The 27,398-nt window shown below is 40.6% G+C and overlaps 1 protein-coding gene across 1 annotated transcript in view; it reads right to left on the reverse strand.

Moving 5' to 3' along the window:
• The window catches only part of LOC145399792 (uncharacterized), a 150,183-nt gene extending 128,045 nt beyond the window's left edge, over positions 1-22,138 (reverse strand). Inside the window, exons 1-6 of the mRNA XM_080272341.1 lie at positions 21,982-22,138; positions 19,947-20,002; positions 15,692-15,871; positions 13,941-13,951; positions 8,330-8,383; positions 5,447-5,591 (exon numbers count right to left, since the gene is read on the reverse strand). Of these exons, the coding sequence (XP_080128467.1) occupies positions 5,447-5,591; positions 8,330-8,383; positions 13,941-13,951; positions 15,692-15,871; positions 19,947-20,002; positions 21,982-22,138 (603 nt within the window). The remainder of the gene's footprint in view (positions 1-5,446; positions 5,592-8,329; positions 8,384-13,940; positions 13,952-15,691; positions 15,872-19,946; positions 20,003-21,981) is intronic.
• Positions 22,139-27,398: the final 5,260 nt, after the last annotated feature.

Genomic DNA, 27,398 nt, shown 5'->3' on the forward strand with positions numbered 1-27,398 from the left:
CCCTTCTGTTGTGCTTCTCATTTCTTCTCCCTCTTTTATCTCTTTTCTCAGTCTCTCCTCTTCCTTCCTTCTCACACCCATTATCAGGGACGCCAGAAAGTTGAGTAAAATTCGATGATAAAGAAAATACATAATTGATTTACTGACAGCCTATGCATAACATGGCGTGGTCGAGGCTTGAAGGGAAGGAGGCAGCACTGCGGGCGTGGGCGACGGTGCATGAGGTACCTTGTCAAATTACTTTTTTATTAGACAGTGGGAGTGGTAGGTGAAGGGGAGAGATGTGCTGCCTATTTCAAGTTTGGCATCTCTTGAAACGATAGTCCAAACCTCTGTCTATCTATCTGTCTATCTATCTATCTACATATCTATCTATCTCCTCTCCTGCATCTAAAAGGGAAAAGATTTAGATTCGCAGTGGGTGAATCTAGCTCTAAAAGGAAATCATTTAACAAGAATTAATGAAATAAAAACATCTCCCTGAGAGCGTGTTATTATTATTATTATTATTATTATTATTATTATTATTATTATTATTATTTCTTTTGAGGCGTAGGAAAATAATAAAATGCAAGAGGGTGGGGTAAGAAAATATGACGATCATGTGCACCAAACGTGAAATGGAAACTCAACAACCCGGCAGTGATGATTATAATAAAAACTGAATCTCCTAAGCATATTATCTGTCTTATTTAATTTGCTCTTTCCTTCGAAGGTGGTGAAGGGTTGCGGAATTATCACTGCGATGTGCGTGAGACATGAAATGGAAACTTAACAAACAGGAGTCTTGCTTATTCGTAAACTGGAACTCCTAAGCATATTATTATTATTATTTACATTTAACTTCTGCATTCACTTTGAAGAGGGTGGAGGGGAGAGGAAAATAAAACTGGGATGAGAATGAAACGTGAAATGGAAACTTAAACCCTTCAGTAAGGTGAAATCACTATTGCAGTTTATTGTTGCTATCTCCAGTCGATATTATTCAACCTAAAAGAGGCCTCTCGTGCTGAGCGGATTAATGTAGGCTATGTATAATCCACCCAGTCCTATTATCTTGAGCCAGCAGGATTCAATATAATTACGTCATCGTGGCGAGGGTGTTAAGAAGCGGCAATGTTGATTATACAGGAAACTGGCCCTCCTACAACTGCTTCCTTCACTTCTCTGCTCTCGGAAGGTCTCTCAATAGCGAGTAAAATCGTCTGGTGTTAGTGAGAATAAAACAGAAAAGCCATCCTCGAGCTTAATTTAAGGTTACGTCCCGGTGCAGGAGAGGGGCGCCTTCACGTGAGGGCACCGATATGACAGCGGTTCCAACGTCTGCTTTAAAAAAAGTCCCTCAGCTCCCTCTCTGTCCCCTGTAATGAGGATGATGGGCTGCAGGAGGAGGACAGCTTCAATCTGCAGTTCACCTACCGCACGTTAAGATGCCCCTGAAATTACTACTGCTACAACTACTACTTTTACTACTACTACTTCTTCTACTACTACTACTGCTATTATTACTACTACTACTACTACTACTACTACTGCAACAACAACAACTACTGCTACTACCCCTTCATTCCGTTGACGCACTTTTTTATATTTCGTTCTTGTTACTTCTACCAGACATATTTCTCAGTGTTGGGGGAGAGTTTTGGAAGTGGAGGCATTGCAGTAGTTAAACCCTTCAGTAACCCCTTCGCTACCACAGATCTTTGCTAGGTTATCGGAGTGAAGAGGAGAACATTAATGGGGGAGATAGGTAAATCCAAGAAGGGCGAAGAGGAAAGGAGACGAAGATTTTTACGACGGTGTGCCCAGTGTGAGACGGTAATGGGAGGAGTGGAAAGTGGCGTTGATGATTAAAACGATGAATGAGTGTCCTAAGCATATCTCTTTACCCTCTTTAACCATGAAATATATCCCAACCATGTCTCATTATACTCTTTAGTACCGGAATAATTCCCAAACATATCTCATTATACTCATCAGCAAAGAACTATACAAGAAAGCCTAAAGGACGGGGAGGGAAGAGGGAAGAAACTGTAACGCTGTGCATGATACGTGAAATGGAAACTCAACAAGCAGCCCTGATGATTATAACGAAAAGTGTGTCTCTTAAGCAAACTGGACGAAACTCTGGGCGGCTCGATATAAACTTTGCGGAAGAAATATTCACTAGAAGAAGGCGGGAAGTTTGGTGGCAGGAAAACTTGTGGGTGTTGATTCTGGAAGGATATACCCGAGGCGTTAGGCAAAATGTCCTAAAGCAACACCACGTAATTTTTTTTTTCATTTCAGTCTTGCAAGAACCAGATGATTTTACAAGTATTCAGTTTAAGATAATGTTACGCACAATGCCCTAAAGCTATACCACATAGATTTTGTTACCTTAATCTTGCAACAACCAGACGAATTTATTAAAGTTAATATTACGCAAAATGACCTAAAGCAATACCACGAAGACTTTTTTCATTTCAGTCTTGCAACAACCAGACGATTTTATTGAAGGTAAGGCAGGGTTATGCAAAATACTCTTTAGCCATGGCACATATTTTCATTCTTCCCACTACCAGACGATTTTATTCAGCACAGGACAGGCACAGTAGAGACGAGATTAAACACTTCAGCTAGAGGACGAGTTGTATTTCAGTCTTGCTGCAGCTAGGAGATTTTATTCACTTTACGAAAGGCTTTTTAGAACTAGGGGTTAATGAAGAGTATATGTAACCCGTTCTGTTCTGAAAGCCTCCTATGATTAATAAAATCTTCTAAAAAAAAAAAAAAAAGCATAAAATACAAATAACGTCTTCTAGCTGAACAGGTTAGCCCCTTTAATCCGGTGACAGCTTCTTCATGCAGATCCTCCCACACCAAACTATTTTCTTTAGCTTAGGAGAAGCCTTGGTAGTGAGGAAGTTGATGAAGGCTGTACCTAACCCTTCCAGTTCTCTCTCCATAGCGTCATATAATCGTCAGGAGACAGCATGAACAGAATGAAGATGACGTATTCTGGCGGAAGCTGACTTAATCCCTTCAGCCACAGGACTTACTTTTTATTTTAATTTTGCTAAACCCAGACGATTTTATTGAGCATACTGTAGATACAGTTTTTAAGCTGGAAGGGTTACACGCTGTCTCCATTAACCCTTTTACCCCCAACGGCTCTCCTGTGCTGAGCAAGTCGTCTGGCAGTAGGGAAAGTAAACTAAAATGAAAATGTATATGACTCCAAAGGTTGATAAAAGTAGGAAAAGACATGCTGAAAAACTTTAATGGTTACGATAAGTCTGCTTGCAAAGAGATTTTTTTTCTCCTGCCTGCTCCAACAGAAAAAAAAAAGAAAAAGAAAAAAGGAAGAGTATTATGAGAAGCCAGTTTTATAGGATGCAGGCAGGAATATTATGGAAATGAGGAGAGCAGCTGGTTTACAATATAGTGTATTTTGCAACATGGTTATCGAATGCTGATGAGGTGTGTGTGTGTGTGTGTGTGTGTGTGTGTGTGTGTGTGTGTGTGTGTGTGTGTGTGTGTGTGTGTGTGTGTGTGTGTGTGTGTGTGTGTGTGTGTGTGTGTGTGTGTGTGTGTGTGTGTGTGTGTGTGTAAATACGTTGTGTATGTGTGTTAATATGTGCATCTTGCATGTCAATATGTATGCATATGGGATGTATGATTTGGATACACATTTGTGCGTACTCCTGTCTGTTGCATGTGTTCAGTGCCTGTATGTCCACTTCCAGATGCATACTATCCTTTTCCTGAGTTGCTGTAATTCTCCTACGTCCCACTCGTGCCGCAGCAGCTGGAGGCATGTGCGGCAACAGATGCGCCACACAAAATTAGACATCATCATTTTGGAGTTAACATCGAACCGTCTATACCGAGAAAATTATACTAGGGCTCTCCAGTGCAGGACATGAGTGATGGTATTCGCGAGGGTGGCTTTACGAAACGCAGTAGTCTTCATTTTCATGTAATTAATGTCGATGAGTTATCCTTAAGTATTTTGAGAAGATGCATCAATTTTGGCCCGATTTGGACCCTCTCAGTTTATGTCCAAGTGGGAATTCGTTGTATGCTTATTTCTATGCTTGTGTTTAAGACTTCCATTTGAACATTACACGACACTGTTAAATCAAGGCACGAAGTCAGATTCTTAACTTATGCACTGTGAAAGATCCTTCCTAAATTGAATAACATTGTCTGGTGGTTGCAGCAACATTATTCTAAGGGAATTACAGAAGACTACGTACAGTACAGTACCTGACCCTTTCATAAAAAATAGGTTTACCTGAGATGAACAGAACCTCTGGTAGCAGTAAAAATAAACTATAAAATGGCGTCATCATAGTGAGAGATATTGGCACTTCACTTAGCGAATAAAATTACATCACTAACAACCTATAGTAGGGAATAAAGGCAAATCGAAGGCCATTCATCCATCCTTTACCCAATCGTTTTTAGTTCCATAAGAAGAGTACTGACTAGGGACAGACTACGCAGTCCCGACACTGAAGGTGAGGGTGATCAGCCTCACTACTCTTTGAGTGACATGCGGACAACAAAACCCCAATCCTCTATCGGAGGCAAACCCTAACTGGCATCACCCTGTTGGGACGCCTTAACCTACCAAACCATCAGAGGTTACTTGGTTATATGGCTTGCACCCAATGTTGTAAGCGATTTCCTGGGATACAAGAAACCATTTGGCTGGTCACTCAGTGTAGAGTTATCTGAAGGGAGCACTGGGTCCATGAATGGTGAGTGCTCCCATTTACCACAAACGAAAACGAGAGCCACACATCAGTATTATGCAAACTAGGGCCGCGGGCAAAATGCAACTTGGTATATCTTTACGAGAAAATATCAGGAAAACTGGAAACAAGGGCGTGTGACCAGAGGCGTTCCCCTGTTTTAGAAAAGTACCAAATTCCTTCCTCAAACTTTCGCCCCAATCCACTTTTTCCGCGAAAGTTTTATTTCGGCGCAGAAATTTAAGCTGCTTTCGAAATTGAGAGGTAATTATATTCCCCCATCCCCTCCTCTCTCTCTCTCTCTGTTACACAAAAACATTTGCAAATTTTCACTCTCCTACTATTCTCGGTCTCCATTTTCTTTCTCTCTTATCACACAATGACTCCCCCTATCTATCAATTTATATCATCATCATCATCATCCTCTCTCTCTCTCTCTCTCTCTCTCTCTCTCTCTCTCTCTCTCATTACGATGGCCAATTACACGGATTTCAGTGCATCAAAGAACTACAAGCAACATCTGATTGGCTCTGCTTTGCTCATTATCCTCTCTCTCTCTCTCTCTCTCTCTCTCTCTCAGTCCTATGAGAATTCATTTATACATTTTCACATGCTGTCTTATTCTCAATCCTCCTTTTCCATTTAAACACACACACACACACACACACACACACACACACACACACACACACACACACACATACTGTGGTGCGGTCGATAAAGCACTGGGCTTTCAGTCCAAGTGACCCGAATTCGAGCTCCTCTGGTAGGCTAAATGGGAGCTGCTGGTGTGCGGGAAGTGAGCTCTCGCCTGTCAAGTGTAGCTCAAGGGGCACTGTGATGGAGGCCCTGCAAGGGTTCAAAGCCCGGCTGGGTAATCATTAGGAGGACTGTCCCCTTGTTCTAACCTCTGTGAGGCTTAATAGTGTGTCGCCGCTCCTCAGGGACAGACAAGGTCAGCCTGTTGACTCTCAAATTAGGACACTTGATTAAGGACTTCTGTGTATAATTAGCTACTGACTAATGAAATAATAGGCCGAATTATAATTATCATTATTATTATTATTATTATCATTATTATTATTATTATTATTATTATTATTATTATTGTTATTATTATTAATATTAATATTATTAATATTATTATTGTTATTATTATTATTATTATTATTATTATTATTATTACTAGTATTATTACACACACACACACACACACACACACACACACACACACACACACACACACACACACACACACACACACAGTCTCTGTCTCTCACTCTCTCTCTCTCTTGCTCACTCTCTCTCTCTCTCATGGTTCGCAAGCAAGCGTGGGTAGTGCCGATAAGTAGGGAGGAGGAAGGGGCGGGGGAAGAAGGAGAGGAGGTAGGTGGTGTGGGAGGTGGAGAGAGACAGTTTAGGTCGGTGAAGAAAGGGAAGTGAGGAAAGGGTAAGATGAAGGGAGAAAATGAGTGAGAAAGAATGTGAGAAAGTGCTGAAAGTAAGAGAGAGAGGTTCAGATAAAGCGAGGAAATGAGTGAGGGGAAAGCAAGAAACTGTTGAAAGTGAGGAAAATGAAGAGGGAGAGAGAGAGAGAGAGAGAGAGAGAATAATAAATAACTTAGCAGGAAAGTGACACACAGATGGAGGTGAGTAAAATCGTGAGAAAGTGCTGTAAGGAGCCACTGAAGGTGAAGGAAGGAGGAAGGAAAGGAGGAAAGGGAGGCAGAGGGGAAGAAAATAAAACACGAGAGTGGGTGACAGTGTGCATGAAGCAAGTGGAAGTGAGTAAAGTACGTGTGAAAAGGAGGCAAAGTATGAGAGGGGGAAGATGAGGAAAAGAGCAACTAAAAAAAAAAAAAAAATGAGTAGGAATTAGGGTGACTCTGTGTGAAGTGAAGACTGAACGTGATTGAATAGGTGAAAGCTAAACGGGAATGGGAAGCAGTAACTAAATATGAGAAAATATATATATATATATTTTTTTTTCAGATCAACAGGAAAAAAAAAATACTAAACAGTGGAAGGCAAAACAAAATGCTGAAGGTGATAAGATGATTTGAGTGAAAATGCTGAAAGTGAGGGGGCAGTGTGGAATAAAAAGTTGAAAGCGAGGGGACAACTGAAAAAAAAAAATGAAAGTAAGGAGACATGAAGAATTAGCTCAAAATCAGGGGCAGTGACATACAGCTGAAAGTGAAACTAATGTGAAAAAATAGCTGAAAATGAGAAGAGAATGAGAAAAATAAGTAAACCAGAAATGGGAATAAAAAAAAAAAGGGTAAATATGGGAACAATGTAAATAAATTATAATTTTCTGAAACTGGTAAGAGAATGTAAAACAAGTGCTGGATGTAAGGAGCGGATATAAAAAAGCATCTGAAGGAGAAGAGACTAAAAAACAGCTGAAAATTAACTACAGGATGAAAAAAAATGAAGATGAGAGGGGGAATAGCAGACTGAGGTGGACTAAAAACAATATATACTTAGGAGAGTGACGAGCGGTAAGATACAGCTGAAGGTAAGAAAGGAATGTGTGAAGCAAGGAGGAAAGAGTTGAGAATCTGGGAAAGACTGTGGGTGACCAGGAAGACTGTAAGATGAATTTGATATTGTGTGGACATCTCAAAGGGGCTTGACCCTTTACAAAGATTAAGGGTAGAAAAAGTGAGAGAAGGGAGGAGATTCAGGTGAATGAGAAAATGTGAGAGAGTGACAGAGGTGTACGAGAAACTTTAACGAAAAAGCAATGTGTGAGGGAAAGAGTGTGAGAGGTAAAAGTGCAGGAATGTGTGTGTGTGTGTGTGTGTGTGTGTGTGTGTGTGTGTGTGTGTGTGTGTGTGTGTGTGTGTGTGTGAGAGAGAGAGAGAGAGAGAGAGAGAGAGAGCACGGCTTTCTATAAGAATCCGCTTACGTGTAATACTTTTCATTGGAACAAGCAGAAAGGGACAGAAGAATCTTGCGATGCCCCTTACTTAATTTTTTTTTAAAAATACGATATTATTCCTCTCATAGCAACGATTTTTTCTTTTTTTCGGGAAACACAAGGAAGGCAAGAGCAGGTTCTTCCCACGTCTCTTAGTTATCCTGCAAAAACAAAATGATTTGAAATAACATTTTTCTCATAACTAAGATATTTTAATTTTGCAGGAAAGAAAAGGAGGAAGGAGAATATTTCATTCTGACGGCTCTTTCTGTCTTCTACAAAACCCACCGCCATGTCATAAAAATACCCACGCCAGTACTAACAAATAATTACTGAATAAGACAGCCCTGGTATGTGTTCAGTTTGGACGATGAGTATTAGCATCGATACAGTGACTTGTGGAGGTGTGTGACAGGCAGGAGGGATGCTGAGTATCGGGGAAAGAACAGCCTAGTCAATGTCCACACTTGGAAAAAAAAGGCCTGATATGGTATTAGATGCATGCAACTTTTTAACCTAATACTCTATTGTATCTTTTTTATATTCCCATATCTTCTATGTTATTCTCAACCATACTACTCATGTATTATGCATATGAATAAAAAATCCAAAACCTGAAAAAAAAAAATCAGTTATAACAAAAGTTTGCATGTGCACCCACTGAGGCCCCAACAGCTGACACAGTGCTAAACTGATGTCCACTGAGGTGCTTTGGCTGAAATGTCAATCAAGTTTAGGGTTCCAAAATTGTCAGGGTCATATTCCAAGTTAATTGCAGATTTCGTAGCACCTCTTTCTTAGCGACTTCTTCTGTACACCTTAATACTCGTATGCTCTTGCAATGTGTTTTGCAATCCTGTGGCTTTGCTTAAGGCAGGACAAATTCCTTTGCGAGTGTGAGAGAAGCACTTACTATTATCTGCATTAGTCTCTTATATGTCTAATATCCTTTAAGTACCTATCCTGTACTCCCAACCTAACATCCTCTCAGTATCTATTATGTATTCCAGATTATTTACGGGTATGACTATTATTATTATCTATGTTCTTGTGTCTTCATGTAACATTGTTTTTGCGTGAATTCCATGTACCACTGTTCTTTCTCTTGACACTTACTATAATTGAATTTTTCTCATTCTGTTCTTAACCTTTTCTGTATTGTCTTTATTCTATGCTGTTATTCTTCTTCTTCTTCTTCTTATTCATGTTCTTCTTCTTCTTCTTCTTCTTCTTCTTATCATTATTATTATTATCACTACTACTGCTGTTACTGCTACTACTACTGCTGCTGCTGCTAATACTACTATCTTACTACTACAACTATCCGCAGTATGTTATTTCCTTTTATATAATATTCACTCACGTCTATAAATTCTGTAATTCCATTTTTTTCCCCTAACTGTTAACATGCAGTGGGTCGAGAGATAACATTTTAACATCTTTTTCTATATATATATTCTGTATCCTCATTTCTCGTATGTTATTATAATTATCTACTTCACTTTTTCAATTGCAGTAGTATTGGAAAACTTGATGTGGGTAAACATGATAAAATACGAGAACTATGGATACAGAATATATAAAGATAATTATGTGATTGAAATGTTATCGTTCGATCCAATGCATGCTAACATCATCCACTCACTTGATGTGGTGCTGCCTATTTCTTCCTTCACCTCTATCATTCTTTTTCTTCTTTTTTTTTTTTTAATGCGAAAAAGAAGGAACCAAAGGCTGAGCCCGAAAAAACAGTTCCTTCCAAGAAAAAAAACAAAAACAATACAAAAGAGAGCCAGATTCAAGATCCGTTCATTTCGAGATGCCTGGACACACTGCATTTGAAAGACTGGAGATCATAGGAAGTAGGAAATGAAGACAGATGGAGACAGTTATATCTGCCCTCTTCTTATTTCTTCCGTCTTTCCTGTCACTTTTTCTCATTCTTCTTTACTTTTCAGGCGATCTTACATTAAGTGACGAGCCAAATGGCTTCCTGTAAGCCAGGAAACCATTTACGACGCTGGATGGTAAACATATGACCAACACGTACGTGTTTCCTACGTGTCAGCAAGTGAGGTGGCGAAGGGTTAGTGCTCCTCTCTGTCAAACATCTAACTCAAAGTCAAATGGCCACCCCTTACAAGATGATGGAGTCTGGCTATAGATAGGTAGGTAGACAGACTTTTCACCCAACACCCATTTTTTTTTATTTTTATTATTCTCTATTCCTCTATTCCCTTTAACTGCTGATGTGTTCCTACATCACGTTTTCATCGAACGCCCATTTTCTACTTATTCTTTTTTCCCATTTTCTCTTTAACTGTTGACATGTTCTGGTTTCAAGGGTGACTTTTCAATCCTACAGTACCTCCCGTTTTTGGCGATATCCCGGCTCGACTGTCACACCTCAAAAATTTTAGCCTCGGTGAAAAGTCTATTTGTCAGCCATTAACTATGAACGAGGTGGAGAGGGGAGGGGATGGAGGGAAAAAACACAGCAAGGGAACAGAGAGAGAGAGAGAGAGAGAGAGAGAGAGAGAGAGAGAGAACCAAGAACTAGTGGGAAAAATGAAAGGAAGTGAAGCACGGGAATGTTAGAGTGTGTGGAGTTGAGTGAGACTGAATGAGAGTAAGTGAAGATTTGTGAAAGTGAGATAATGATAGGGAGAGAGTGAGTGAATGTTATGCGACAGGAAAGTGAATGAAGGTGAGTGAAAATGACTGAGGGTGAGTGAAAGTAAGTGGGAGACATCAATTACTCCTGAGTGAGTGAGTTAATGTTGGTGAGCCAGTGATCGAGAGTATGGGTGAGTGAACTGAAAAAAAAAACAAGTGAATGAAAAATAGTGAGTCAATGAGTAAGTGAGTGAGTGTATACTGAGTGAGTATGAATGAGTGTAAGCGAGTGAAATAAATAAAAGTATATGAACTGAATGAAGGTGGGTAAAAATGAGTGAGTGAAAGTGAGCACGTGAAAGACTGTTTATGAGTGAATGAATGAATGAGTAAAGCTGAGTGAAATGAATGACAGTGGATGAAAGTGTGAGTAAGAGTCAGTCAGTGAAAGTGAGTGAATGTTAATAAGTGTCAGTAAGTGTGAGCGATAGTGGGAGAGTGAGTGAAAGAGAGTGAAAGTGAATGAGAGTGACTGAAAGTGAGTAAGTGAATACTAGTGGGTGAGTGAGAGAGAAATTGTACTTCTGTGTTTAAAAGCATTTAGATGAAAAAGCCAAAAATACCCGTCATCATCATAATCATCATCATCATTATCATGATCATCGTCATCATCATCATCATAACTGCAATTACCACTAGTAAAGATGAGTAAATTACGATCCAGAATCAAGGAAAGAGAAAGAAAAATAGCAAGAATAGGAGAGGAAAGAAAAGAAACAAGAGATTTATCGAGGGCAAGGAAACATGATAAGGTTAGCGAACGCAAGAAAGAAAGTGAGAAAACTGAGATCGGGTTGAGAAAATATGAACTGAGAAAGAAAGAAAGAAGCAGAGAAACAGCGGGGGTAAGAGAGAAAATGTAATATAAATGGTGTGAAAAAGAAAAGGAGAAAGAGAGAGAGAGAGAGAGAGAGAGAGAGAGAGAGGTACATTTATACGGATATACATAAAGGGTGATCCATGTATCTCGCATCCCTTGCCACTAGCTAGCGAGTTCTCGTGTGTTGCTGGGACGGATCAGACAGCGTTATCAGTGTTTACCGTGGATAATTTTCTGATTCACATAACCCTTTTTCATTCTTTATACCGTCTGCTTTTTTACGTCCACTGATTGGATGGCTGATTCGGCTACCAGTTTCATGAGGCAACCAAAAAAAAAAAAAAAAAAAAGTCTGCGCTCCTCACCAGAAAAACACACAAGATGCGACCAGGTGTGCGTTTAGGGGAAAACAGTGTAGGGACCATCTGTATATTGCGAGTTCCAAAGCAAAACACAGCGAAAGAAAGGTAGAGCCATTCAGGTGGAAGGAGGGACAGAAGTGGTTTGGCGGAGGTGAAAGCAGAGAAAAGTGTGATGGAGATGAAAGGAGTGACAAAAGTGGATTTATAGAAGTGGAAGGAAAGACAGGTTTCCTGCCAGGCCTGTGAGGAAAAAGAAAAAGTTGGAACCATCGGGGAGGAAGGAGAGATAAAAGCGGAGTGACGGAGATGGATATTAGAACAAATGCAGAATGATCGAGGTGGAATGAAAGAGAAAAAAGTGGAATAATGGAGGTGGAAGCAGGGAGAAGAGCAGAGATGGAGGTGGAAGTAGAGACAAAATGAAGTAATCGAGGTGGAAGGAGAAACTGAGAGAAAAGCAAAAGACAAAAGTGGATTCATGGAAATGGAAGGAGGGACAAATTTCCTTCGAAGTCTGCGTGAGAGAATTACGTGCCAGGAGGAGTTATCGCCGTGGAAGGAAGGACGAAAGTGCATTCACTGAGGAGAAAAAAATGACAAAATTGCATTCATTGTAGTGGAAGGATGGACAAAAGTGCATTCAACGAGGTGGGAGGATGGACAGAAGTGCATTAATTTAGGTGGGAGGACGGACAAAAGCGCATTAATATATATAGATGGAAGGATCGACAAAAGTGCATTAACTGAGGTGGAAGGAGGGACAACAGTGGCTACAGCGAGGTGGAAGGAGGGAAAAAGCGCATAAAATGAGGTGGAAGGAGGGACAAAAGTGCTTTCAGAGAGGTGGAAGAACAGTCAAAAGTGCACTCACTAAGATGGAAGAAGGGACGAAAGTGCTTTCATCGAGCTGGAAGGAGGGACAAAAGTGCTTTCGGCGAGGTGAGATGATTGTCAAGCTTTCCTCGAGTCTGTGAGAAAAATATCAGCCAGTAACAAGTAGTCTTGGCCGGAAATCCTCAGTGGGCGCTTTTAGCTAGGAGACGGCTTTCTGGCACCTCCTCCTTGGCGTTTTGTATTGCATTTTGCACTTTAGTTATATTCTTTTTGGTATCATTCACAGCCTCTCAATATTGACTGAATCTGTATCACATTCGAGAACACCAGCCACTCCACAACGGTAACTTTTATCATGTTCATGCTATTCTGAGAGGTTTGGAACTGTTTTCCTCGCAATTTGGTCCTTATTCCAGGGGAACCAATGGTGCACCAATGGTCTGCGTCAGGGAGAACAAAATGGCGGACATGCTCTAAATAGGATAAGATGCAGTGGAATACTAGAAGAACTTTGTCTGACTACAATAATCTACACAGCAGCGAAAAAAAAAAAAAAAAAAGTTTGGCGCCCACTTCACAAATAGTTTGTTTTAAAGTGACAAAATTGGGTTATTCCCACGACTTGAATACTGAGTCATGGTTGCACGGAATTCGATGAACCTTAGCTGTTAAGTAGTAAATAAGGTTCCTTGGTTACTAGTTACTGTAAATCGACTCTCCAGTCTAAATATACTAGCCATTAACTGAGCTGGCAGCAGTTAGGAAAGCCTGTCAATTTACAGTAAACACACTTTAGTCTTCGTCACACAAGCGGACAGAAACGGCGAGAACTACTGAAGAGCTACCCTCGTATGTTTGCATCCTCTCTCGTATTATATTCAGACCAACACCGGACGATTTTATTTATCCAGGAGCCAAGAAAATGTTAATAGTGCCAGCATCAACCACCTCATGATCGAAACAACCTTTGCAATATGTTCGAGTCAATGTCAGACTATTTGATTTACCTGGAGGTGAGTCTTGAGAGCCTACGTGTGGAAATCAAACTACCATCAGGCTATTTCATTCAGCATCAGGAGCACTACTAACTTTGAAGGAGTTAATAAAGGCGACATCGAATCCCTGCAGTAAAAAAGTCTCTCCCAAGGTTACAAGGTAAAATCGTCTGGTGTTGGCAGGAGCAGGAAAAAAAAAAAGTAGGGGGGGGGGTAACCTACTCTGGTCACACGTCAATTCCGTCAAAGAACTTAGATTTTTTTATATTCTTGCTATCTCTAGACATTTTTTTTTTTTTTTTAAAGCTAAAGAGTAACTTTTCGAAGGGGGGGTGGGAATCTGATAAAGCCTTCGTTAGCCCCTTCACTGCAAGAGGTCTACCCCAAGCTGAATTAAATCGTCTGCTGATAGTAAGATTAAAATGAACATTGCCTCTCCTCGCCTGAACAGGGTAATCACAAAATAAAAGTGTAATGACTGAAATGTGACCGAAATATAATATCGAGAGAAAAAGTGAAAAATAAAGATAATAAAGAAAAAAGTAAAAAATAATGGAAATGAGAGCGACAGGAAGGGCTGCTGACCGATACGCGATCTGAAAAGAAAACTGAGAAAAAGGGCATGAAATAAAGAAACTGAGAGTGAAAGCGAGGGGGTACTGGCCAGGACGTGAGCGGCAGAGGAAAAAGGGAGTTGGAAAGAATGGGGGAGATATAGTTAGCTATATAAAGTGTGTGTGTGTGTGTGTGTGTGTGTGAGAGAGAGAGAGAGAGAGAGAGAGAGAGAGAGAGAGAGAGAGAGAGAGAGAAGCTACATGGAATGGCATTAATCTGAGTTGGAGAGTTCTATGCATTTAGCATGAATGAAATGAAAGTATTCTTAATATAGCGGAGAACAGACTAAGCATGATTCCGCGAAGAAACGTAAAAAGAGGCAAAATTCTTGGGTGGGTTGGTGCCAATACCAGTTGTTGGCCGCCTCCTTGTTGTCGACAGCAATAGAACAGGTGTGAATAAACCAAGGTTTCTTTGCACTGGTGAGAAGACAAGAGAAAGGAATATATGCTTCCGTGTCTGGCATATATGCTTCCGTGTTTGAGAAAATAACCTTCGTAATGTGTGAGGCACACACAGATGACTCTTGGTCGCGGAATCAGCTATAATTCTAGGGAATATCAATGAAGTATTGCCTGAAGGCCTCCCAGTCAGCAGCTCCAAAATGCCACAGCCACTGCTTCTTGGGAGGGTCCACAGGCTTCACTTGAGCAATAGGATAACTTAAGGTAATAAGATTGTGATCAGAGGAGCCCAACGAAGAGAAAAGATTAACAGCATAAGCAGAAGGATTAGTTGTAAGGAAGAGGTCGTGTATGTTGGAACTATTTCCAAGGTGGTCAGCGATATGGGTAGGGTACTGTACAACCTTCTCTAGGTCATTATTGACAGAAAAAGTGTAGGCTCGTTCACCAAGTGGATCACTGAAAGGAGAGAAAAGCCAAAGGTGGTGTACATGGAAATCACTACTGTAGAATGGAGATTTCAGAGAAAGGAAAATTCAATAGGATGTGTTCTATCTTGGAAGTAATATGGTTAAAGAATTCCGCACAGTCTGTAGAATTAGGAGGGAAGTATGTAGCACAGATATAGTCAGAGAATGATAGGATAGTTGAAGCCAGGGTGCAGAGAATTCAGAGGATTCGAGTTAAGCAACAAGTCTGAGCAAGATTTGTAAATATGAATATACACACAACAACCATCTTTGTCTCCGAAATTAGTAGAGAGAAAATAGGAGGATAGAGAGAAGGGTTGGCTTTAAGTCGTCACGGACAGGTGATTCTCAGTGAGGAAGAGATGGTGAGGTTTAGAGGAAGAGAGGTGGTGTTCAACAAAGAGAAAATTAGAGGAAAGACCACGAGTGCTGCAGAAATGAACAGAAGGTGAGTCAGACAGTGGTTCCATGTGTCTCACTTGGTCGTCACCAGAAGAGGGGCTGATGGTGGACGCATTTATGGTCTCCCCTCCCCCTAGGGATTCTGGGGCTGTGTTGAAACGCCATTTTTGAAAAATTTTGAGGCAGGAAATGTGGTGTGTAATGTGCATGTAGTCTGGTATATAAAATTAGAGGATAATGCATATGAGAGTATGCTGGCCTACTCCCCATGTTAATGAGCACTAAAAAGGTCCAGCAAAAGAATCTAATTACAATCTAATTCTGAGGGCTGTTGAAACGGCAGCTCAAGCTTTCCCTATCACCAACTTTCCGTCTGCCTCAGGAATACTGGCCTATTCTATCCAGAGAGGAAAAGGAAACAAGCACAAGTCAAGGGGGTACTAACCGAAACGTGTCCATAGCCTAGATGTCCACATGAGCACTCGCAGCGACGAATGTGGTCCTGGATGTCCCTGGGTAGGTCCTCGAGGCTCCTGCTGAGACGACGACTCGGCCACGACCTGTCCCGCCCTGCCAGGCCCAGGGCGTCGCTCAGCCGGGCCTCCACACTGCCTCCCTCACCCACCTAGGTCAGGCAGAGATCACATCATCATCATCACTGTCATCACCATCATCACTGCCCGCGCTCCCTTCTTTGTCCACCAGCAATACGAGGTCATCGAGTGGAAGGTATTATTATTATTATTATCATTATTATTATTATTATTTATCATCATCTGCAGCAGTATCATTATCATCACTCCCTTAGTCCTCCCTAAATATGGGATTGTCTGAAGCTGGGTTGAAGATGGGTGAAGTGAACCGTTGAATAAACAATTACAATCGACAGTTATGTTACAAGCAATAAATTTTAACCTAGACACAAGCTGTAACCAGTAGCAAAGAAATTATTTACTGGTTATGTTTTTGAGCAACCCAGGGCAGGTTACTCAGAAATCAGGGAAAAATATTTAAGCGTGGCTCCACAAAACTCAAACCATTCAGATCCACGTTTAATGAAACCTAAAAAAGGATGTGCCAATAAAAATATTTTCTTTGTCTTGAGGTGGAATTGCAAGATTACAAGATCATAAAATAGGACGGGGTACGGACTCACATATACAACCATACTATAACAATTTCCTGCCTTAATTACCCGTCCCCGTCCCGAAGGGCTCGGGGAAGGGTAATGTTTTCGCTCGGTTTTTCTGTTTGTTTGTTTGTCTGTCTGTCTGTCTGACTGTTAAGAACTTAACGTGACAACAACTAGTGCGACTGACTAAAATTACAAGGATGATGGGCTATGACTGTTTGACCAGCTAATTAAATTTTGAGTCAAACTGGGCCAAGGGCCAGGCTGTTGGGCCAAAAAATGTAAAAAAAAAAAGTAAAAAAAAAAGTTTTTTTCGCCATAACTCCTTTCAAATTCATCATATCGACATGAAACCAAAACTTAAAGGTGCATCTTTCAAATATGCATCCTATAACATGTCACATTACATTAGGAAGGTCACCCCTCATTTAGCGGTGGCCGGGTCAGTGTCATGGTTCGGGCCTAAAATTTTAAGTGGGCATAAAATCGTCAATTTTCACCCGATTTACTCCAAATTTGATGTGTGACATCTTTTGACTAGATATCCTGCTGTGTTTATACGTCAGCACTAACATGACTGCCGGGGACAGGTTTGCTGTGCCTTGACACCGCTTCTTGTTTAGTTTTGTTTTTACGGGTAGGGCAACGAGAGGAGCGAGCAGAAAGTTTACCTGCGTTTCGTCTATTCTTTAAAACAAAACAGCTAATGGTACTTTTCCTATCATGAATAAGATCTGTATCATTTTTACGGGAAGTCGAGGAAAGGAGCACGGACACTCTCCTCCAGTCTCTTGTTCTTCCTGCAAAAAATAATTGAAGTTATGAGAGGGACGTTTATCGTAAGTCGTTATTCTAAAAGCGTTTGCCCATATACTACAAACGTGAACTTTGTGTGTGTGTGTGTGTGTGTGTGTGACAGAGAGAGAGAGAGAGAGAGAGAGAGAGAGAGAGAGAGAGAGAGAGAGAGAGAGAGAGAGAGAGAGAGAGGCACTAGAAGAGTTAAAGTGAAGTGTAAATCAGATAACAAGGAAAACAGGTGATTTAGAAATCAGGCTTTGAGGAAGTCAGACAACAAGGCAATCAGGTCAAGAAGAATAGATCACACGGCAGACAGGTCACACGGCAGCTCCATGACAGTGTGGTCAGGTCATACGGAGGTCGGGTCAAATGGCACTCAGGTCACACAGCAGCCAGGCCATACAACAGACATGTCACACAGGTGCACCGAGACCTGGCCGTGGGTTGGTCGAGTGGGTGGTGTCGGGGGGAGGGGGGGATGCAAGGATTCTAAAGTTGTCCTCCTGACCGATTTTTTACCCTCAACATGAGAGCACTCTGGGAAAACAAACACGCTGTCCCTGGTTGCTCCTCTTTCTTTTCTTCCTCCTCTTGCTCCTCCTCCCCGCTCCTCTCCCTCTTTCTCTCCCTCTCTCTCTCAAATGATCACATCTAAACAAAACACTCCAATTGCTACCTACTGTGATGAAATTGAAAGGTTACTATATACAGTTTTGATCAGCTTAGAGAAATAAAACTCATGCAAGGTTAACCTATTGCACCTTGGATTTGATACATCAGGGTTACGAAATGATCAGCCGCAAATAACATAACCTCCTCTGATTTCATCTATTGCACGTTTGGTTTGAACTGTCAGGGTTACATCCCGTCGAATATATTTGTTTTGCTAGTTAACAAAGGACTTACGTTTGGTGTCAGAATGAAGAAAAAAATATATTACATTTTCTTTTCTTTTGCGTCTTGAATTGTGATTTCAGGAGTGTGACAACTAAGATGCACACCTAAAGAAATGAAAAATAGCCTTGTGGGCTAAATTAAGCCTATAAAAGGCTTATGTGATGATATATTTAGACACACATACAGATCTGTGCGAGCTCCTGCACCTTAATAAAATCGTTTGGCGGTATCAGGAGAATAATATATAATACAAGGAGGGTAAGTGAGATGTACCATAATAATTATCTGAACTGTCGTGGAGTGGAATTTCATGACCATTTGGTATCTGTTAATAGAATGAGCCTGGGTAAAGTCTTCGGGATCAAGTCCATTATTTACAGTTTTCATTTTTGTAAGTTAAACCTTCCGTTGTGGATGGTACACTTAGGTAATTTGTTTAAGCTATTTAAAAAACAATCGACTAAGAGAAACCCCAGGTATCACAGGCTTCAAAAACTATCACGGGTAACTTTTTCTATTCTGCTGGTATATCTGTGCAGTTTTTTTAGGCTAACCACTGACCGTTTTGTTCAGTAAAGAATTAAAACAATAATAATAATAATAAATACTTATACTGTTTTTACTCTAACTTGGCAAGAAACAAAAAGTCCTTTTCCAGTTTATTTCTCGTGGCTCAGTGACAGAAAAAGACAATGCTACGATTCTACATCCTTTTCCACTGCAATTCTCCGTGACTAGCATCATATTCTTATGCTAATATATTGTTTCAGCTCAGCATTTAAGATGGAAAGATGACAGTTTTAGGCCACGTAAAAAAAAAAAAAAAAAAAAAAAAAAAAAAAGTTAGTTTGTAAAGTCTGTATCTTTCAACAACATACTGAAAACTGTTTTCAGCGTTTAATATAAGCTCATAAAGCTAATACTTTGAATTACTCGTACTATCATGTGCATTAAGAGATGGACTTTTCAGGTTTTATAACTAGCTATTTTTTTATACCCATATATTCCAAAATTACAGAAAAAAAGGGCAATATTAGAATTAGCTCCGAGAATCAAAATTCTTTCGAATTTCATGTAACATACTGAGATTGGATTTTTGTACATGTAAAAACACAAGATATGTTATCTGTCAAAATCGGAAGTGAATACCTGTATCGCTTTTATATTAAAAATAATCCTTATAATTACGTCTTACACCTGTTTCTTTATCCTTCCTTTGACGGTTTCGTTGTGCGAAGCAGGTCACGCTGTAATAGACCGTAATTCTTTAACAACAGATATGGGCGTGTTATTAGATTTTTAATAGCTCTTTGTCATTTGTAACCTCCCCCCTTAAGTTCTTTGAACACTTAGAATGACATCATTTAGCTATATCAGTGTCACCGCACGAATTCTTCCCTCTCCAATTCATTGACATCGAATTAGGCTTCAAAAACTGACTAGAAAAGGCTAAATACAAAGATAAGTATGAAAAGATCAACAAATGCTTTAAATTTGTACTATAATGGTCTTTGAGTTGCGGTTTCAACCACAAAATTTATCCAGATACATACATCCGTTCATTATCCAATTATTTATTTACCCTTCTTTGTCATGAGCGTAGGGGCGCGGAATTAGGCTACTCAGACCAGACGTTCCATGCGAGAGTGGCCAGTTGCCCTCCTTGAGCGTCGTAAAAAGAAAAAAAATATATTAACATGGGTTCATTTCTCAGCCATTACGGAGCTAGGGTTAATGATATCAATGCGGGTGAATTACGAGGGAGACCATTTTTGCTCATAAGGTCAACTCCAACGTCTGAGAACTAGGCCCATAATGATAAAACATTTATTATTCATAATTAGAATATGAACAAACTCCTGAAATTTCTCACACATTTCCTGGGACACCCTGTGAAGCAATTAACAAAATAAAACTCAAACACTAATTCTACAAATCATATAGAGAATTATGCTGTGTTAATCATGAGGACACATGAGGATACAAGACCCAAAATAGATACAGTTTTAGTATTTCGATATAATTCTCCCCACTTGATTAATTCACAGCACGGCGCAACAGGATAAGCCAAATGTAATATATTGTAATCCCTCGAGTCCGAAGACGTCATTTATATTTCATTTTATCTAATACCAGACGGTTTTATTCAGCCTGGGACAGACTTATAACTGGAGGGTTTACATACAAACTTTATTAACGTATTCAGTATAAGCGGTTATTCTTAAGATGCATAATATCATCTGCTTTGTAGCCAGAAAAAGTTGCAGTACTGAAGGGATTAACTCTCTTAATTCAATGACATACATTTTATTACTGTAGTGTGCTACTTTCAGGTGACTGCTCTGAGCGACTAGGTTAATGGGGTGGTAGGTGGTGGCGACCATCATCCACTCACCTGATGTATTGCTGCCCACTTCTTGTTCACTTTTATTATTCTATCTCCATGCCTGCTCTCCCTCTTCCTACTTCCCCTTTCTTTCCTGCCTTTTTTTATTACTCTTCTTTCCACTTGGGTGACACTATACTGAGGGACAAATTTGATGGTTTCCTATAACCCAGGGATCCATTTACAACAATGGATGGTAACCATATAACCAGATAACGGAGTGATGTGGAGTCTGCATCGGTGGGTGGGAGGACGCAAATGTGACGCCCATCCAGGAACCAAACCGATACTCTTTTCCCCGCGCCTCACGAAAGCTGTCAGTCGCGCAAGGGAACATCGGTTCACTGCACAGAACGGCCCTGCAGGAGCGATTGCTTCTCTGCGGTTGATGGATCTGCTCAGCCAGACTGACCGAGGTTGATCAACAACAACTAGCCAACTGGTTTCTCATAGCCTAGGAAGTGCTTTATATACAGTAATCAAAAAGACGCCTAGTGGTCTAGTTGATTAAGGAACTGCAGAATGTTCCAGCCAAAAAGGGATTACTTCTGAGAGATGGTTAGGTTTCACTGTTTATATAATAACACTCAAGTACAAAACAGCTGGTAACTCTGCAAGTGCCTAAACTAAATGGCTTAGCCACGGACCCTTACTCTTCTAAAGGGACAACAAAGGACTGGATAACAGATAAACAAACTCTTTTTTTTTTTTTTTTTGTATCCTTTCCATCTCTAGATACTTTTATTCATTTGTATGGCCTGCATTAACCCCATATTACAAGATGTCTCCCCTGACGTGAATAAACTGGACATGGAGCATAAATATGGAACATAAATAAGTAAATAAATAATTAAATAAAAGAAAATTATGTCCTCAGGTTGAAGGTATAAATGCAACCACCTTTTTTTTTTTTTTTTTTCATATAGTGAGATGTCTGTACTTTCGTTAAACTGTAAGTCTGCATGTTTGTAACATGTCAAAATAAAAGTGATTACGATAATTAATATTGGTTTAAACCTGTAATGGTAAACTGGTATTGTTTGTAATTCATAAAAAGTAACACCAATAACTCTTTAGTGAGGGCCACTGTGTGGGTATTAATAACTTTATCTGCCCCACTGAATGTGTGTGTGTGTGTGTGTGTGTGTGTGTGTGTGTGTGTGTGTGTGTGTGTGTGTGTGTGTGTGTGTGTGTGTGTGTGTGTGTGTATGTATGTGTGTGTGTGTGTGTGTGTGTGTGTGTGTGTGTGTGTGTGTGTGTGTGTGTGTGTGTGTGTGTGTGTGTGTGTGTGTGTGTGTGTGTGTGTGTGTGTGTGTGTGTGTGTGTGTGTGTGTCCACCGGCTAACCGTATAACTAGACAGATTGGCTGCCTGGGATAGGATAGCGACGTAGTATGCCAAAAACCTCTTATGCGTATGTGCGTGTTTTTAGATCCTGGGGCTTCTCTATAAATGCCCCGGTTAGTCACTTACACCTTAACGATTTTCACAACGCAATGTTACTGTAGTTGTCGTTGCTCAACCTCTGTCTGCCTGGCCCAGGAGACCCGTTGAACGCAGGTAAGGAACTTCCCTTAAAGGGTCGCCCCCTGTGTTCCTTACATCGCTGATGTGTATGTGTCTCGGTGTAGCTTTTGCTGTGCAGTGTTGTGTTATATGTGCTATGTTGTGTGAGCCCATTCTACTGTACAGGGGTGCACATGTAATCTGTGATTTCACCCAGCTCACATCTAAGCTGGTAACTAAGGACGGATGGGTGATGTCTTGAACACACGCGAAGTACAGTCAGTCATAAAAGAAAAGCTCCTCCCCCCTCAGTTACATCTCTTATGGTATCAGTACATCTGATGTCAGAAATGGGGTGAAGAGGTGGAGTAGGATGACAGGCTGGTCACAATCCATCTGCACGGAATCTGCCTCGACTCATGTTTCGTTTCAACGACAAATACTGTACAATTATGAAATGGAAAATATCGGAACTGTATCGTATTGCCATTAAATGAATGACATTAAATATAGAATTTGTGGCCCCTCTATATTCCACCCATTCTCATTCATCCAGCATGCATTGTCATATGCTAACATCTCAGTCTGTCCGTCTGTTTGTCTGTCTGTCTGTCTCCCCCTTCCCCCTTCCCCCCCCCTCTCTCTCTCTGTCTTTCAGCTCCTCCACTAGAAATACGTATTTTATTTGTATATTTATTTATTGCTACCAGTTGATTTTTTATTCACATTGGAATAATCCCCTAGTACTGGAGGGATTAATTAAGGCTGCATCTAAACTCTCTAATTAGAAAAAACTGGCCTACGCTGAATACAGTCAGCAATGGATGGCAAATTCTCTCTCTCTCTCTCTCTCACACACACACACACACACACACACACACACACACACACACACACACACACTAGCAAGTCTTACAATAAGAGAGACTGCTGTTTATACATACTGTATATACTGTACAGTTACTTTGTGTGAGCTGTAGATGAAGTGAAACATGAGCTGATGCAGTGTTTCGAGCAGACCAGCCTTCTCAAACTCCACCCCCTCACCCCCATCCCAACGTCACACATACTGCTATCAACACAATTATGCCACCACCTGTAAGGCACCTCCTCTAGAGGGCCTTTCCTTTTAAGACTTCCTGTACTTCATTCAAGCGAATTCCAAAATGGTGTTCATATTAGCCTTCTACGGATTTTTACACGCAAGGTGCCTCTCTCTATCAAAACCCATATCCTGCGTCACTTCAGCGAAGCCCACAAATTATGATCCTGCACTTACTGTATCTTGTACATATGCACTTGTTTTTATGAATGCGCGTGTACGTATGTACCGTATATATACGCGCATGTATACCAACATAAATGCTCGAGAGCAGCAGATCAAACGTATAGGCTGCCTCTGAGAGGTTGGGGACGGTATATCTAAATCCTGTGTGTGTGTGTGTGTGTGTGTGTGTGTGTGTGTGTGTGTGTGTGTGTGTGTGTGTGTGTGTGTGTGTGTGTGTGTGTGTGTGTGTGTGTGTGTGTGTGTGTGTGTGTGTGTGTGTGTGTGTGTGTGTGTGTGTGTGTACCAGCATGTTGTACTTACGTGGGAAATACTTACCAAACACAGGGGTTGTCTGGGTGTAGTAGGGGAGGTACGCCTAAATCCACCACTGCCGTCAGACTTGTCACTCACGTCACCGCCACTGCCATTAATCACCGCAGACTTCACGGCGGCGCAGGCCAGATCCGGCGTCCTGGTGGAGTAATTGTAGAAGACAAACTTTTTCAACCCGAGAATATAATATGTATTCCGTTGAGAAAGACCTGTTGCGCTGAAAGGGGTTAGTGAAGGCTGTACCAACCACTGCAGTTCGAATATTCCCCCTTAAGCTACGTTTCTTCGTCTTGAAGGTGGCAAGGATAAATTTAAAAATATGCAGTCTGAGTGAAGTGTTTAACCCCAGCAGATAATATATGGGGACCTGGGAATGTACTCATGAAGGATCATAACACCTTTAGTACCATGACGTCTGTAATTTTTCAATCGGCTTAAGAGAGACAGTTCGAACTGGCAGATATAGATATGTCCTTGATTACCGTATCTGACTACAATTGTTGTTTCCGAAATTTTAGAAGATCCTTGAACACTTATATAGGATTAATTTTGGCTTTGCTTTGGCTGTGAGGTGTTCTTTGCTGCACAAAGAAAGAATGAGAACCTGAAACAAGCAGTCATACATACAGCCTGGTCCCAAGAATGTTTATGATCACAATACCCGATGAGCCACAGTTGCTGCTGAGCCTCTACCCTTATCCCTGGCTGAAAGGACATCATGGCTTGGGTTTGACAGGGAGTGAAGAGCTGTTGATGGCAATTCGAAGGTTTTCCTTGCAACATAAATAAGCCCGAAGCTTCGCTGGTGCTGTGTAGGCGACTGCTTGTGAAAGCTGGTTGAAGCAAGTTTTGCTGCGTTGTAACCTTTTGAAGTGGCCGCACTAACAGCGAATACGAGAAGGTAGTGTACCAGATGAGGATATTCAAATGGCCAACACTCGTCCACTCCCGTCCGCATTCACGTGCCTGCTGTCAGTGTGGGTACGGTCTAAAAGTGTGATCATAAACTGCGCGTCACACAGTCTAACAATGTTTCAAACTACGTGTACCATTTTAACACATACCAACACGTGCTCGTTTGGAATGAAACCCTTGCCACGACATCCCTACGACCATGGCATACGGGTGGAGGGTAAGCAAAAACTATGGCTCTAGAATGTACCTGGAGATGAGGCCGAAGGAGAAGCTGGTGTCCTCCCAATCCTGCGGCCTGAGACACATCCCTGAGGTGTCCGTCACGTCGGGTTGGCCGTAGCGGATCTTCGGGTAGGTTTCGATTAGCTCCTGTGTGTCCTTCGGCTCCTCGGTAGGCGCATCTGGGTCCTGGAGTTTCTGAGGGTGCCTGAGGGTGCCGTAGAGCAGCCTAGCAGGCCCCGGGGAGTCAGGCACAGGCCCCCCAACGCCCTCGCTACCGGCTACACTCATCCTGCCCCCTCCAGAGCGAAGGGGGATTGAAGCAACTAATGTTTACGTACTATTCAGGTGTTGGGGTGGTACGCAAGCTTATACCTGGAAGGAGTTTTTATCCACAGTGTCATGATTCTGTGTGGTACTTTCACTGGGACTCCTGGAATTCAGATTTGTTCATGTTTTATAAGTCCATGTCAAAGAAACTGTATATTCAATACGTTTTTATTTGCTTTCAGGTTTAAATTTCATTTTTATTAATTTCAGCCTAACGTCTGGCAACGCACTTTTTCATTTCCCTTCAGGTTTCTTCAGTTATGCTTTTTCATTTACCCTCATATATGATTTAGATTAGTCTCTCTCTCTCGGTAATTCATTTTTCGTTGGTCTGTTAACCTTACGATTATTAATTCATTTTTTTTTTTCGTCGAATCCAACGTTCAGTAATACGTGTTTTTTTTCCCTTAACGTTACAGTTATGATTTTTTTTTTATTTAACCTAATGGTTAAATAGTTTACATTCTACTTCACATTAAATTTAATACATTTTAAAATCCAATGACAATTTTTTTCTTAATTTTTGCATTTAACAACACACGTCAAACTTTATGCTTTTTTCACCTTTATCAACTCATGTTTTTCCTTTCATGCCACTTCACGTTTTTCTCCTTTAACCTACACGTTTATGACCTTTTTTGAATTAAATATCAATTATAATTCAATATCACTTTTAATTGTTCACGTTTCGTCACTGATCCTCATGTCTAATATTTATTTATTTTTTAATTTTTTCTCACATTCAGTAATGTATGTTTTTCATTTAACTTTAATGCTTCTTGTTTTACAATTGTCCTCACAAATGAAAAAGTGCAAATAAAGTATTTTTTTTATAAATCTCACGTGTATCAACTCAAGCGCTTTATATTAAATTCGTTTTTAAGGTCATTATTTTCCTTTCAACCTTACGTTTATTAATTCAGTTTTTTCACTTCACCCTAAAGTTAAAAATAACTTGTAAATAAAACATCACACCACTAACACCAAGCAGCCCTGAGTCCACTGCTCCGAGTTAGGCCTGAAAGGAGAAAAGCAGGAAACTGAATTAATGAATGATCCTAACCAGTGTCGAGGATAAACTAGCATCCTTAACAGTTAACAGTTATTACAGATCGTAACATTTTTCGGATATCTTCACTTTTCACTCAAGTTTGATGGTGGAGTGTTTGGCATATACATAAGTGAAAGCAACTCATAGCAAGCCATCTCATAAACAACTTAAGCTTAACCCCTTCAAGCCGGTGCTGCACTTTAATTTTGCTCTTGATATTTCCTGACGATCCTATTCGGCAAAAATCACACACACAAAAAAAAAGTCACAGAATTCAGTGAGTTTACCAAGGCTATTAGCTAAATGCAATTGTGTGGAAATAGAAAAATAAAGCTAGAAAATGCATCAACAGATTCAAAAGAGTCACGAAAATCTAAATAATATGGCGGTAAATGTTGAACTATTGACGTAGAAGATTTAGGTCAGGTAAGGAGGCTCCGTAACACTGCTCCCTTCTCAGTTTATCTCTGTTTATGGCACTTTACCTCTCTCATGGTAAGGGGCATTTCTAACAATATCTCTCATGGTAAGGGGCATTTCTAACACAATATCTCTCAAGGAAGGGGCATTTCTAACACAATATATCTCAAGGAAGGGACATTTCTAACACTATACTCGTATCTCTCATGGTAAGGGGCATTTCTAACACTATATCTCTCATTGTAAGGGGCATTTCTAACACTGTATATCTCATTGTAAGGGGCATTTCTAACACTGTATATCTCATTGTAAGGGGCATTTCTAACACTGTATATCTCATTGTAAGGGGCATTTCTAACACTAAATCTCTCATGGTAAGGGACATTTCTAGCACTATCTCACTCATGGTAAGGGACATATGTAACATTCTATTCCATGTGATGGCAGATGATTTATTTAGCTGAAAGTGAGCATAAATGAGGCATTTAACCTTATTATGGTTGGAACACTTGCAGTATTCTGTTCCAATTAATATGAGGCAATTATGTTAAGAGGACTGAGTATTGGGATCCGAGAGAGTTATTATTCTCACTGATATCGAGTTATTATTTTCACTGATGGAATATACGTAATGTATATCGATAGTGAAAAGATGTGCAGACTCAAAAATGAATTGTGGATGTGCAGTCTAATAACTAAATCGCTAAGGAAAAGGTGACAAAAAAGCCTCCTCATCCCAAGAAAACGTTTGATATAAGATGCAAACTTGTTACGGTGCTATGGCCTGGCAAAAGTCATAGGATCTGCTGACCTCAGACACAACACACATCGGTTACCAGCCTGGCCAAAAATTGAAAACCTATATTTTACCTCCACCACCACCGTCACGACCATCGCCA

This window comes from Coenobita brevimanus, chromosome 50 (genome assembly GCF_032717465.1).
Source record: "Coenobita brevimanus isolate Jiangsu-jjx chromosome 50, ASM3271746v2, whole genome shotgun sequence".
NCBI lineage: Eukaryota > Metazoa > Arthropoda > Malacostraca > Decapoda > Coenobitidae > Coenobita > Coenobita brevimanus.